The sequence below is a fragment of the Panthera tigris genome, chromosome B4 (genome assembly GCF_018350195.1).
Source record: "Panthera tigris isolate Pti1 chromosome B4, P.tigris_Pti1_mat1.1, whole genome shotgun sequence".
NCBI classification, from domain to species: domain Eukaryota; kingdom Metazoa; phylum Chordata; class Mammalia; order Carnivora; family Felidae; genus Panthera; species Panthera tigris.
This window is the reverse complement of record NC_056666.1, coordinates 54788388-54803927: the sequence shown is the minus strand read 5'-3', so window position 1 is coordinate 54803927 and position 15540 is coordinate 54788388. Positions and strand designations below refer to the sequence as shown.

The following is a 15540-nucleotide window of genomic DNA, read 5'->3' as shown; positions in this document are numbered from 1 at the left end:
GCCAACTCCGGCGGCCTCATAGATCTGGCGCGCGTCAAAGCCTGAACCGGGAGGCTGATTTGTAGAGCATCAGCCCCAAGGTTCTCTTCCCCCAGCCCCTCCTCCTTGCACTGCAACGGCCAGGGGAGTAGCGCTGAACCGGGGGAGGGGAAGATCTACACCCATCCCCCTTCCTCTAGCCTTCCCGCGTTCAGACTCAGTTGCACCTTTTATTATTTTAACTCTTCTCCTTAGGACACGCGGTCCCCGGATTTGTCCCTCCGGCATTCGCGGTCCCTGCACCCGCGCGCCGGGATGGGAGAACGAGGGACCTGCCCGCGGTCGGCCGGCCTGTGTAGGGAGGTGCAGCTGCCGCACCCGCTGCCCAGAGTCTGTAAGTTTCAACGCTCCTCCCGGGGAGGGGAGGGGGAGGCTGCTCGCACCCCCGCAAATGATTTAAAATGCCAAACACAGCAGAAGTTTTACAGTATTAGAGAGACTTTTCGGGGCACACTCTTCTAACTCTATCTTGCAATCCGCAGGTTATTGTCCGGGTTTTTCCTGCGGCTTGTATGTTTGTTTGAAGCCTTCGCTGTAAAGTTTTCAATTTACAATATTATGAATTCCAATGGGATTTTTTTCTCTTTTTTTAATGCAGTTCATACTTGTTTAACATTTAAAATACTTCTTCATCGTTTTCAAGTTACATAGCACATCTCTTATTATTATTTTGTCAAATTTCACTAAACATGTTATTTATACTGCGCAAGAGGCCACGGCCTTTTCTCTGCCTACTTCTAAAAATAACGGAGGAAGAATTTCCTCTCTGTACTTTTCATATTGCTATATCGTCTAAATAATAAGTGGATCGTAATACCCAGCTGGTTTTAATTTCCACCATAGACGCCGCGTGTTTGTATCTTTGCACTAATCTACAGACGCGGTTAATCTCGGAATTATCATTGAGCCTGCTGTTTACAGGACGGCTCCTGGTTTTGTTTAACTAAGGCTCTGCCCGTGTTCATAACGATACGGAAAATTGAAACACTTCCGATTCGTACCAAATAATTTCTCCGCGACTCCAGAACTCAAGCGCAAAAACTAGAATCGTGTTGGGATTGATAAAATCATACCTTAGCTTTGCAGGTCACCTGGAACGTATACACATATCCCTGAATGCAAGAACTGAAGAGGTGAGAAAATGGGGGAGGGGGGAGTTTTAAAATCGTCGTTTGCCTTATGCAGGAGGACGTCCCGAGGGAAGAGGAGTCAGGTCAGAGACAGGTGAATAAGCTGGCTATGGTGACAGGACGATGTTGGCCAGAAAGAGCATCATCCCCGAGGAGTATGTGCTGGCGCGCATCGCCGCGGAGAATCTGCGCAAGCCGCGCGTCCGAGACCGCCTCCCCAAAGCCCGCTTCATCGCCAAGAGCGGGGCATGCAACCTGGCGCACAAGAACATCCGCGAGCAAGGGCGATTCCTTCAGGACATCTTCACTACCTTGGTGGACCTGAAATGGCGCCACACGCTGGTCATCTTTACCATGTCGTTCCTCTGCAGTTGGCTGCTCTTCGCCATCATGTGGTGGCTCGTGGCCTTTGCCCATGGGGACATCTACGCTTACATGGAGAAAAGCGGAATGGAGAAAAGTGGTTTGGAGTCCACTGTTTGTGTGACTAACGTCAGGTAAGAATGCAGTGGGATGAGGCAGGGATTGAAAACGGTGTGGGAAAAAATAGGAAACTGCCCTTGCTCTCCTCTTACAGTTATTTTTGTGGAAAGTGAAATAAAGCATTCCTTTAGTACCTTTGGGCACAAAGAAGTAAAAAAACAAAAACAAACAAACAAACAAACAAAAAACTAATCTGACACATTAAAATCGTTTTAAAGGAAGCTTTATGGATGAGGAGTCTCTGCAAACGTGGAGCTTCAATCCCTCTGGCTAGCTTTAAAAATACTGCACTGGTTATTATAAAAATGGTTATGATTCAGAGGATTCCAGAATGCCTCACTCAGAAAAAGCACATATTTAGTTTTCAGTATGAAAAAGCTGCTGGCTATAGTTCTAGTGTCCACGGGTAAATATCTCTGAACAACAAAAAATATTGTGTCAATGCTAGCAATATTGTTCCAATATTTCTCTTGCCCATGACATTTCCAGCAATAGTGAGGGAAATGGGAAAACACTGGCAGAGAGGTGTCCTAGGTTAAAAATCCACTAAAATTGAAATAAGTAGCTACAAGCCCTTCTTTATCAAGAGTATCTTATATAATAGCTGGTTGCTAGCATTGGTTATGCTAAGATGCAGAACTAGAAAAAAATTAACTTTTAATGGAAATTGATCCAAGTTTTTCATGGAAGGGATTATACAGAAGTACCTTAATGTTGTGATTTTCTTTACAAGTTTTAATAGAGTAAAAACAAGACCGTCCTCAGACTGCCTAGCTTTTGCTTCTTTCTCTTGTAAGTGTTTCAATGGTAAGTAAAGTGAATTTCATTTCACTTGGCCTAAGAACATATTTTCACATGGCCTAAGAACAATTAGATGGGGTGATCTGTCCTTTAATTTTTGTTGGAAGGTGCAAAGAGATCATGTATATCGATTGCAAAAATAGTCACTCTGAAGCGAAACAATGGCAATAATACTGGAAACTTTGCCAGGACATTTTCTGAGTAATATTACAAATTCGCGTAGTGTACAAAGCAAAGCAACTTGAACAAGCACCATTCTGCCAGGCAGCTGTAAAGAATGAGACCTTTGCTGACCCTGAAATCTTCTGAACTTAGCATACCATTGCCAGAAGCGGAAACCCAGACTTTGAACTTGTCCTTGTCCGTCCTTCCATTTCCTAAGTACCTTCAATGCCAGCGTATCAGGAAGAGATGCAACATTTGTGTGCAGAGATCACACATCACAGATTTCAGCTCAGATTTTGAGAAGAGAAAAATATACTGAATTGATCCATTGCCTTTATCATCAAGTAGATATTATTGTGTCTCGAACTTTTCACAAACTTTTCTCTGAAAGAAAATATAGATGAAAAATGTCGGTGATCATCAGCGTACCGGATATAAAAGAAACAAAACATTGTGTTTAACAGGTATTTGTAGGCCAAGTATCATTTTCTATAATATTTCTCTTTAAGAAATTTATGGACACTGATATTGGTGAACCAATTTCATATCAAGATAAATTTTTAACAAACGTGCAGTAGATACTCATAAAAAGAGATTAAAAAACAATAAACCTCAAAAATAAATGGCAGATTTTATTTACAAGACAAATATTTTGGCTTTTCCTGTGAAAAAGAAGTCATGAAGCAGTTTATTAGAGATATAGCATTGGGGCGCCTGGGTGGGTCAGTTGGTTGAGCGCCCGACTTTGGCTCAGGTCAATAATCTAGCAGTTTGTGAGTTTGAGCCCCGCGTCTGGCTCTGTGCTAGCAGCTCAGAGCCTGGAGCCTGCTTCGGATTCTGTGTCTCCCCCTCTCTCTGCCCCTCCCATGCTCATGCTCTATCTTTGACTCTTAATAATAAATAAATGTTAAAAAAAATTTTAGAAAGATATAGCATCAAAACTAACATCCTTTTGATGATTTTTTAAAAAGAACTTTATAGAGTGCACTGGTTGCTAAAAGCTGTTTTACTGCTAGCTTTTATTTTTCACAAGATGTGTTCTGAAGCATTTTCATTACCCTGATGTATTCCTGCTGGTATGAATATTCCATTTACTGTGAGAAATGACGTCTCAAATACAGTGAGACAAAGTTGATCTCCTCAGCATGACAATTTTTGATTTTTAGCTTTGCTTCTTACCTAAAAAAATAACTTGAAATCTTTTAAGGTTAAAATCTTACTAATTTTATTTTTAACGTTTTCCTACTGTTTATACTTCATCTCAACATTTAGTTTAATCATAACCAACCGCACATAATAAAAATTTTTTCACCAAAAATATAGAACTGGAAAATCTCCATTCTCTCCCAAAGGGGATTAAAAGATGTCTGATAATATTTCTTATTCTTTACATTTCCTTACCTTTCGTAAGTTAAATGTCCCACCATGTCATCAAAATTAGAAACAACTTAGAGTGATGGTTACTCACCAGTATGTCCAAATAACATTCTACCATTCTCATTTTAGGATGGCTCACTTTCTCTTTCATGTGGATGACTTTCCAACATGAGTCAGAAAATAAACCAACATGTTTTCTTTCATTCAGCCTAACTCCCTCTGTACCAGAACAAATGAACAGCTGAACACTTTCATCTTCTGAGGGTGTTTAGCATGACAGGTGTCCATAAAAGGCTGGGTCTTGTACCACGTAATATTTAGAATTAAATTCTTTCATAAAATAAACAATACATAAAATACAGCATATGAATAATCTCCCAAGCCATTAAAATGAAACGTGGGAATATTCACCGTCAGTCTGCTCCATGAAGTACATATACATAATTAGAAATCAGTGCTGTATCCAAGTTCCTCCCCTGGGGTCCATTCTTAATCTTTACGAGTTTTTGTATCATACAACACATCTTCTGTGTAGCTAGTGCACAAAGCAATTATTGTGGTTTCCATGAATCTTTTTAGCAGCAAAAGGGGTAAAAGGGCAATTTTTCACGTTCCACTGGAAAGCTAATCAACAGCATCATATATGCTTACCCCTCATGGTGTTGCACCAAAGGGCAGTGCGGATACTCAGTATTCAAATGTTTAAGCATTTTGCCCACTCATTGTGCATGGCATTTATAGATAGATAATACTCTGGAAGATAGCCTACGCATGGTTAATCTATAAAATTAGAGGACTTTGGAATTGGCATTGGGGGCACACATAGGACTAACCTTGTTTATGTAAAGAAGCCATGGCAATATAGGTTATGTGGGTAAGTGAATAAATTAACCTTAAGAATAACCAAATGTGGTGTATCTTAACCAGGGGAACAAATCAGACTTACCTGAGAGCTTTTTGTAAGTTTTGCCCAGTCAACTTTGAACTTACCAAATCAGTGTTTGCACTAGATATGGAAGAGAGGTACAATTTGAAAGAACTTCCCAAGAAAATACTGACACTTGTCCACTCTTTCCTTTTGCTTCTTTCAAAAGATCACTAAGCTAGAAGTGACAGAATTCAAGTTCTCATTAATTATGTGATCTTGACATAGCCACTTACAAATCTCTTTCTCAAATTTTTCCTTTAATGGCTTCAGTATTCACTAGAATTAGAGAACAAAATGGGACAATCAATTTAAAAAAAGTTTTCTTTCCGAATGGCAAGACATTCTTTTTTTATTAAAAATACTAATATTTTTGAGTCATGTGTTTTGTACCACCTTTAAGCACCATGCTTTGTCTGTATAAGGTATACAATAAGTGTTAGCCAATGAATATGATTTTAAGGGTTGTAAATAATAAAATGTTCATTTATTACTCAATACCTTCCCATATGACTCAAGTCACTTAAACACAGATATGCAATAAATAATAAACATAGAAAGTTTCACCAAGTAAACTATGCCTTTGTGAAAGTATTTCACAAAGTAAAATATGCCTGTAGATACAAATATGTATTTATTATTTTAACTTATTCTTTTAATGCTTTCATGTAAGTAGGCCCATCATTATGTGATGTAGAAAATAACAGAATTGTATCCCAGAAGTATGAAAGTGGAGGCATTATGATGAGAGAGGGGGAGAGAGAAAGTGCTTGTGTTTAGAATCAGACATTTGACAAGTTAAGTTGCCAGGTGTTTCCAAAAGTATTGAATAGCTTTTGGAGAAAGAAAATGGAAAATTCAGCTTAGCATGTTATTTCATTATTCAAAATTTGATCTGATGGCACCGTTTTCTGATATCACTCCTTACAGGTCTTTCACCTCTGCTTTCCTCTTCTCCATTGAAGTTCAAGTGACAATTGGATTTGGAGGGAGAATGATGACAGAGGAATGTCCCCTGGCCATCACAGTTTTGATTCTCCAGAACATTGTGGGTTTGATAATCAACGCAGTCATGTTGGGTTGCATTTTCATGAAAACAGCTCAGGCTCACAGAAGGGCAGAAACCTTGATTTTCAGCCGCCATGCTGTGATTGCCGTTAGAAATGGCAAGCTGTGCTTCATGTTCCGAGTGGGTGACCTAAGGAAAAGTATGATCATTAGTGCCTCAGTGCGCATCCAGGTGGTCAAGAAAACAACCACACCTGAAGGGGAGGTGGTGCCTATTCACCAGCTGGACATTCCTGTTGATAACCCAATTGAGAGCAATAACATTTTTCTGGTAGCCCCTTTGATCATCTGCCATGTGATTGACAAGCGCAGCCCCTTGTATGATATCTCAGCAACTGATCTTGCCAACCAAGACCTAGAGGTCATAGTGATTCTCGAAGGAGTGGTCGAGACTACTGGCATTACCACACAAGCAAGAACCTCCTATATCGCCGAGGAGATACAATGGGGCCATCGCTTTGTGTCCATTGTTACTGAGGAGGAAGGAGTGTATTCTGTGGATTACTCCAAATTTGGCAACACTGTTAAAGTAGCTGCTCCAAGGTGCAGTGCCCGAGAGCTGGATGAGAAGCCTTCCATCCTTATTCAGACTCTCCAAAAGAGTGAACTATCCCATCAAAATTCTCTGAGGAAGCGCAATTCCATGAGAAGAAACAATTCTATGAGGAGAAACAACTCTATCCGGAGGAACAACTCATCCCTCATTGTGCCAAAGGTGCAATTTATGACTCCTGAAGGAAATCAAAACACATCGGAATCATGACAGCAAGACAACCTCAAGAAAGTCTTTTATCAAGTTTTGATAGTTTGTGCAAAGCACTGTCAGACTATTCCAGAATGGAAACACAGTAATTTGTCCTTCTATATCTTCATGCACTAGATGATACTCATATTCAAGCAACAGCACTTTCTGTGTCAATAAACAGTAACACACAAGGCAGAGGATTCATGGCTGACACTTGTTTCATACATGCAGTATTTGCAGCTATATTATGTATAGGAAACAGTATGTTCTCATTTTTCTCCATTTGAAACCCAAGAATTGCATAATAGACCTTGAATATAAAAGTTGGCCAAGGAATGATTTGTTCAAAATGCTTAGAGGTTAAAACCACTAAAAGAGGTTAAAACAGATTTCTCTGTTTCTGTTGGTCACTCTGGAAATGCAAATAGGATGAAGGGCGGAAACCCAAAATTTTGTTGTTAACACCTTTTGTATATCTACCAGTATGTTATGTTGCCTTCTTTTTGTTTTTTTTTCCCAGATACTGTACCTGGTGAGAGGCCTGAGGCAAAACCTGCTGGTCTCTAGTTGCTTCTAAACAGGTTCTGTTCAGTCACTTCTTCACAATGACCTTTGCAGGTTTCCTCATCCTCCTGATGGCAGCCTATTGGTGGAACTGGGCAAGGAGCTTTAGAGAAAAGTAAGAGCATTCCTGTCTCATTTAGGACTGGATTGCCAAAAGTGACAGTTACTTTTTTGGCTTCTCACTTCTTACAAGGCCCCATAGGGAAATACTGTATTGAATATTTTATTAAAATATTTTCTTTGTATTCACTGTAGTTTTGTGATTTCTCTTTCACAATATTATCCCTAGTCAAAGCTCAAGGGGAAAAAAAAGCATTTTTAGAGGCATGTGAAAGAGATATACAGTGATGATACCTCTCAGATCTTCTTGCCTTTGCAATTGGTTATTCCAAGGGCACTACATCTTTTTCTTTCATTTTGGTTTTATTTCCTTCCAAGATTTGAGATGTTTTCTTAGCTCTTCTTTCTGAGCCTGGTGTATCATGGAAATCTTACAACCTTTTTTCTTTGAATCTCCAACCTTCCGTCTTAAAACTATACTTCCTTCCTGAATTCAGGCCTACCATACATAAGTTTAGCTTTATTTCACTTGCTAAAGTGATATTTTCTATCAAAGCTTGAGTTAATAATCCTGAGCTCCTGTTTCTTCAAGGAAGGGATGAGGGCACAAAGACAAGCACTTAGTTGAGAGGCTCTGGGTTTGCTCTGTTTCACATCAGAAACATCAGAAACATCAGAAAGCTGAGCTCTTGTACAGCCTTTTACACAGATTTGGAGATTTTATTTTACTTCATTTATGAACATTTGAAATAGGCAGATAATCACTAATATATTAAAATCCTAAATTAAACAAAAGACTCATGATTCTAATCGATGAATGGAAATTGTTTGTTGAGTTACTGAGTTAATCATTTCTGAACAGTTCTAACCACTCCTTTGAACTCCAGACTCATGTAGCAAGCAGGTACTTGAAGCTGCACCTGGTTACCCCATATGCGTTTAAAACGTGCCTGAAACCAAACACTCCATTTTCACTAACAAAACCTACCCCTTATGCCCACACTTTCTTCCAATCAGGCCAAAACCTGGGAATCATACTTGACACCTCTCTTTCATACCTCACATGCCATGCATTAGCAAAACCTGTTAGGTCTGCGGTGGAAATACATCCAGAGTATGACCAATTCTCTCTACCTCTCCCTCCATAGTTCAAGCTGGGTGCTCATTACCCAGAATATATAGATGCAGCTCTACCAATTGTTAGAATATTAAACCATCTTTGGAAAAGGATGCCAAAGAAAAAAATAGATCTTAATAAGACCACCCAACGGAGGTTTCAGAGGTTGGTATCAGACTTCGTAGCAGTTCTGGTACAGGTGCAGGTCCCCCACTCTCACCCCGGGGCAGCTGAGCAGACCCAGAAAGGCAGCTGCCACACCAACAGTAAGACTGTGTATAATGCCTGCCTGCTGCCCCATAACAAGCCAATGTTAGCGGAGGTGACACAGGCTACAGGGTAGGTAGTGTTGGGTACAGTCAGTGGGACTGAAATGCAGGATTTTTGAGTCCAAGTGATACAGAATTCCCTGGCACCGGGGCAAATTTAGCTATGGAGCATGAGCAATTCCTCCATCCCCCTTCCAGCTGCAATCAAATACTAAATGCCAAACACCTAACGACCATCAGTTCAATGGGGAAGTCAATCAAGAAGTTCGATGGGGCCTCCTATGTCAAGTCATGGCTCAGGCAGGGACATCATTTTGCTGGTGACGTCCACATTAAAGAAAAGATCACAGTAATAATTCCTAAAAATATACAAACGTTTTAGAATACTACAAGAATTTGAGAACCTATGGTTTTTTTAAAATATATTTAACTGGCTAAAAAGTTTCAGGAACTATTTAGTTTTAGAAAACAGGAAGACTCTGTGTGTATGTGTGTGTGTGTGGGGGGGGGGTAATTTTGACTTATGTATTGAATTTAAGTATTATTTTATATTAAATATTTAGTCTCTACTCCCACCCTAATCTTCATACAGCAGCCACAATATTCTTTTTTTTTAATTTTTTTAATGTTTATTTTTAAGAGAGAGAGAGACGGAGTACGAGTGGGAGAGGGGGCATAGAGAGAGGGAGACACAGAATCGGAAGCAGGATCCAGGCTCTGAGCTCTCAACAGAGTCTGATGCGGGGCTTGAACCCACGAACCATGAGATCACGTGACCTGAGTCAAAGTCAGATGCTTATCCAACTGAGCCACCCAAACACCCTGAGCCTCAATATTGTTTTAAGTAATACTACATCGCAGTAATACTACATCGCACCTCTGCTTAACACCCTCCCGTGGCTTTCCGGTTTTCTAACAATGAAAACCAAATCTTTCCCAAAGCCCGTAAGCCACTACGTCTCATCACTCTTTCCCTTCTCTACCACACTGGCCTTGGTGTTCTTTGAAAAGGAACCATACATACTTTCTTATATCATGGATTTGCTTATACCTGGAGCATTATCCCCAGAAAGCCTCACGGGCCTCTCCTGTCATTAGTTAGTGACTGGAGTGCCGTCTCATAAGACAATACAATATTATGGTTAAGGAAATAGACTGCAGCCGTACTTAGCATCTGTGAGGTCTTGACAAATTAATTTTTGCACCTCATTTTCCCCATGCATAAAAGCAGAATGATTATGGTACCTACCTCATAAGATTTTGTAAAGAGTGAGTTAACATGTATAAAGGGCTCAGAAGAATTTAATTTCTTTGCCCAGAACAAAAGCTTGAAATGAAGGACTGCCTTGAAATTAGTTGCACTCTTAGTAAATGAGTAACTCAATGCATTACATTTGTTCTCTAAGACAGAGACAAAAGATCTTTGCAGTGTAAATCTAATCTCTTAAATCTGCACCAGAGACCTTATATCTGCCCACTTCCAGTTATTATGTTTCTTGATTCTTTGATACCTGCCACTTGCCTATCATCAACTAGTATAATGTATAAAACACTATAATGTATAAAAGGAAACATTTTATATACAGAGGATATTTCTGGTTTTACATATCTATCATTCGTTTATTCATCTGGTAATATATTTTCAATGTCTGACATTTACCATCTGGCAAAAAATAGCTAAGTGTGTTTCGCTTTATGAAAAAGGACCAGAAATTTATAGGCAAGGTAGGTGTTGATTCTGCTCTTAAGTAATCTAAGATGGAAAGTATGAGGAAACACTGGCTTGTGTATCAGAATTACAGAAAAGAGGGGTGCCTGGGTGGCTCAGTCAGTTAAGTGTCTGACTCTTGGTTTCAGCTCAGGTCATGATCTCACAGTTAGTTATAAGACCGAGTCCCACACTGGCCTCTGTCTTGGTTGCATGCCTGGTTAGGATTCTGTCTCTCCTTCTCTCTCTCTCTCTCTCTCTCTCTCTCTCTCTCTCTCTTTGCCTCTCTCCCCCTCACACTTGCTCTCTCTTTCTCAAAATAAATAAATAAACATTAAAAAAAAGAATTACCAAAAAGACACTTCCATCTCAAAATCAAAGTTAAGACCTACCCTTAGTACTAAGAGGGCATGGGAAGACAACAGAAGATCCAGGGCCATTGCACATATGGTTTTGCTGAGAGCTGCATGAGAAACCAGAACATTGTTAATCCTTAGAACTACCATTGTTTTCCTGCTTTACCTTATCCCAATATCAGTTTTATTCTATAATTTCTCATCATTTGCCATTTGTCTCAAGACTTTTCCTGAGTAAAAATCCTGTTTCCCAAGCCAAAAACATTTCTAAATACCCCTGGCCAAGTGTTTTGGCACATAAGTGTCTCAGAACCAGCAGTGACTTAAAGAAATAACCTCAGTTCCCAGAGTCTAACTCCCAGAGAAGTTGCTAGCCACTTAGTCAACACAAGGCAGTATTCTTTCCCCTCCATTGATATGAATCATTTTTGTTGTTGTTGTTTAATAATTTGGCATTTAAGAAACAAGAAGTTTCCTCTTTACAAGTAAATTAATTATAGATGAAGAAGAATGGCAAGTTATCTATGTCTCTTGGGGTTCGCACTTCCAACTTTTGTCATTTTCAGCATGTCGAAGGTAGAGGCAGATCTGAAATTAGTGTCTCTAAGGACCAGTGCATTAAAATAACCATAACAAATCCTACAGGCTGTTTAAGAGGAAACCCAAGGGCCATGCTCTTCCCATGATCTTTACGCACAATTCTCATCAATGGTGATGGGAATTTCCCCGTAGACCTAGGAAGGAAGTGACTCTAATTACACCCCTTGATAATTTACTGCACAGATTCAAGTTTAAGTTCATGAAAATCTTAATCAGTCTTTAACTTCAGATCAAAATATCACATCGGAGCCAAATTTCATGTCAGATTATTCACATATTCATTAGCACTCTTTTTTGATTGTTGCCCCAGTTCTCATGAAGATTTTCTTGGCAGTACAGTATGACACCCTTCCCCCCAACTCTAATACTCTCTGGGGTAATTTAAATGAAACTATTACTTTGCACAGTGTTTATTTTAATCACTTGAAAAAGCAAAAATATTAAGGCTGGATTTCTATATACTATTGGATTACTTTGGTTTGCATTAAATAAATTTTGAAAATGTAGAAGACAAAATAGCTATCTGTAAAACTGAAGTTAAAATAGACTTTTCATGAAAAAAAAGGCTTCAATTATTTCTCATTGACTGTTGATAAAAGCCCACATTCTTTAAGCATGATACTCAAGGCTCTTTGTGGTCTGATTCCAACACATCTTTCCAGCCTCACCTCCCAGCTTCCGTCCGCAATCCTGCCCCTCTCCTCAATACCTTATACTGCTTCAAGTTTATTGAATGCTCCATTCAGTCTCTCACACAATTCTGCAAGTCTCTGAGGTTGAAATCTGTGCTTTTTCTATCCACCATAACTATAGCTTTTACAAAGCCTTTTCAAATCCTCCACCTTAAGTACTTCTTCATTCCCATAATGTGTACCTGTTTATTGGTCATTTCATAATAACTGGTACTATATAATGTTTTGATATCATATTTTCATATTCCTAACTAGATTAAAAGTCTGTCTGTTCCCAAACTACTTACCACAAATAAATGGTAACAGCAAATTGATAGTTACCTTCCCCCAAATCTATTCTTCCTTTCACAGCAACAAATTTGTTTAGCTAGTGATACTACCTTCCCCAGACTCTGTTGCTGTTAGTTGTAGTCACATGCTTAATTGGGGTCAACAGCCCATGGACAGAGGTCAATGGATGTCTTCCCTTTCTTGACTTTAAAATTTCTGAGCTTAGGGGCACCTGGGTGGCTCAGTAGATTAAGCGTCCAACTTTGGTTCAGGTCATGATCTCACAGTTCATGAGTTCCAGCCCCACATCAAGCTTGCTGCTGCTGTAAGCACAGAGCCTGCTTTGGATCTTCTGTCCTCCTTTCTCTCTCTGTCCCTTCCCCACTTGCTCTTTCTCTCTTTCTCTCTCAAAAATAAATAAATCTTTTAAAAATTCTGAGCTTATAAAATTAACAACACAAGAAACAACAGGTGTTGGTAAGCATGTGGGGACAGGGAAACCCTCTTGCACTGCTGATGGGAATGTAACTGATGCAGCCAATCTGGAGAACAGTATGGAGGTTCTTCAAAACACTAAATAGAACTACTCTATAATCCAGCAATTTCACTATTAGGTACTTACCCAAAGGATACAAAAATACAGATTCAAAGGAGTATATGCATCCCGAAGTTTATAGCAGCATTGTCAAAAATTGCCAAACTATGGAGAGAGCCCTAATGTCCATCAATCAATGAATGGATAAAGAAGAGGTGGTATACACACACACACACACACACACACACACACACACACACACAATGGAATACTACTCAGCCATCAAAAAGAATGAAATCTTGCCATTTGCAACAATCTGGATGGAGCTAGAATATATTATGCTAAGCAAAATAAGTCAGTCAGAGAAAAACAAATACCATATGATTTCACTCACATGTGGAATTTAAGAAACACAACAGATGAACATATGGGAAGGTGGAAAAAGAGAAGAGAGAGAAGAAAAACACAAGAAACTCTTCAAGATAGAGAAAAAATTGAAGGTTGAAAGATGGAGGTAGACGGCGGTGGGCTAGATGAGTGATGGGTATTAAGGAGGGCACTTGTCATGAGGAACACTGAGTGCTGTGTGTAAGTGATGAACCACTGAATTCTACTCCTGAAACCAATATTGTACTGTACATTAACTAATTGAAATGTAAATATTTTTAATGTTCAAATGAATAGCTAAATAAATAATAAGAAAATGTCCTGAGCTTATATTTCTGCACCTTCTTTTTCCCTCCCATGGACCAGACACGTATGTGGTGGAGGTCAGCTTTCACCAGGCTAATGATGACAAAACCCAAGGAGCAAAAAGATGGAAAAACCTGTGACACTAAATGACTTTGTGGAATAGAGTCACACTAGCCTGGACTATCTACCTTTAGACAGTTAGTTACATGAGCAATAAAGAAATATATATATATTACACATATATAATATTATATATATTTTTAACATATAAAAATATATATTTAATATTATATATAATATTAAATTTTTTAATATGTATTTATCTTTGAGAAACAGAGAGAGACAGAGCATGAGTGGGTAAGGGTAAAGAGAGGGAGACACAGAATCCAAAGCAGGCTCCAGGCTCCAAGCTGACAGCACAGAGCCCAACGCAGGGCTCGAACTCACAAACTGCAAAATCATTCCCTGAGACAAAGTCAGATGCTCAACCGACTGAGCCACCCAGGCGCCCCAATATATATATAATTTTAGTGGGGTATTTTTAGTTTTTCAAAATTTGCTTGTTTGTATATTTTACTACTACACTCAAGCTTAAATTTTATCCTAAATACTACAATGCTAAATTAGATCAAATGGACTCACAACCCACAGAATAGCAAAAGACATTTGTCATCCTCATATGCTACAAAAGGTCATATCTCTCATTTATATAGAACTCTCACAAATCAATAAAAAAGTACAATAAAAAGTAAAAAACAGCCAAATAGCAATAATTGGCAAGCAACATGAAAAAGCATATCACAAAAGAGAGTCTAAAGTGCCAACATATATATCAAAACATGTGCAATTTCACTAGTAACTAAAAAATGCAAATAGCCACAATTCAATACCATTTTATATTAACAGAAAATTTAATCTTAAAAACCTAAAAGCAAGTGTTAGACACCAAAATCGTTATTATGTAACAATAAAAGGGTCAGTATATCAAGAAGTAAAACAACTGTAAATATTTATGTGCCCAACATTGGGTATATAAGTTTATAATATATAAATGTAATATAAATATATAATATATAAAGCAACAACAGACAGAGCTAAAAGGAGAAGCAAACAGTAATATAATAATGGTTAGAAACTTTAATACCCCACTCTCAACAATGGATAGATCATACAGGTAAAGAACCAATAAGGAAACAGCATTTGAACATCACAGTCCTAAGACATATACAAAACATTCTATCCAACAACAGCAATACACATTCTTCTCAAGCATACATTGAACATTTTTGAGGATAATCTACATGTTAGGTCAAAAACAACTCTTAGCAAGTTTAAGAAGACTGAAATCATACCAAGTTGGTAAGCATGTGGGGACAGGGAAACCCTCTTGCACTGCTGATGGGAATGCAAACTGATGCAGACTTTTCTTATCACAATGGCATGAAAATAGAAATAACAAGAGGAAAACTGGAAAATTCACAAACACATATAAATTAAACAACAATATCCTAAACTAATGGATCAAAGAAGAAATTAAAAATGAAGTAAAAATTTCTTTTTTTAATTAAAAAAAATTTTACTGTTTATTTTTGAGAGAGACAGAGCGTGAGGTAGGGGAGGGGCAGAGAGAGAGGGAGACAAGAATCTGAAGCAGCTCCAGGCTCTGAGCTGTCAGCACAGAGCCTGACACAGGGTTCAAACTCACTAGCCATGAGATCATGACCTGAGCCAAAGTGACACAACCGACTGAGCCACCCAGGTGCCCCAGAAATAAAAGTTTCTTGATACAAATGAAAATGGAAACACAACATAGAAGAAATTATAGGATACAGCAAAAGCAGTTGTAAGAGGGAAGTTCATAGCAACAAACATCTATATTAAGAAACAAAAAAGTTTCAAATAAACAATTTAATTCTACCCCTTAAGGACCTAGAAAAAGAAAA

The 15540-nt window shown here is 38.7% G+C and overlaps 1 protein-coding gene across 2 annotated transcripts; it reads left to right on the top strand.

Annotated features, from left to right (window-relative positions):
* On the top strand, nucleotides 1–7546 carry KCNJ8 (potassium inwardly rectifying channel subfamily J member 8). 2 transcript variants are annotated; one of them, XM_007084043.3, is made up of 3 exons: nucleotides 1–373; nucleotides 1225–1666; nucleotides 5851–7546. In XM_007084043.3, exons 2-3 carry the CDS (start codon nucleotides 1293–1295, stop codon nucleotides 6749–6751), a joined length of 1275 nt encoding a protein of 424 aa, XP_007084105.1. In that variant the 5' UTR covers nucleotides 1–373; nucleotides 1225–1292; the 3' UTR covers nucleotides 6752–7546. The 2 variants fall into 2 exon arrangements, with proteins under 2 accessions (XP_007084105.1, XP_042847842.1); XM_042991908.1 differs by lacking the exon at nucleotides 1–373 and having other exon boundaries at nucleotides 1156–1666.
* The last annotated feature ends 7994 nt before the right edge of the window (nucleotides 7547–15540 follow it).

What these genes read in the sequence shown, in the direction of transcription:
- KCNJ8 (XM_007084043.3), top strand. Translation starts at nt 1,293, where the DNA reads ATGTTGGCCAGAAAGAGCATCATCCCCGAGGAGTATGTGCTGGCGCGC. An exon ending in GTTTGTGTGACTAACGTCAG is followed by an intron (nt 1,667 to 5,850) that starts GTAAGAATGCAG and finishes CACTCCTTACAG; the next exon opens with GTCTTTCACCTCTGCTTTCC.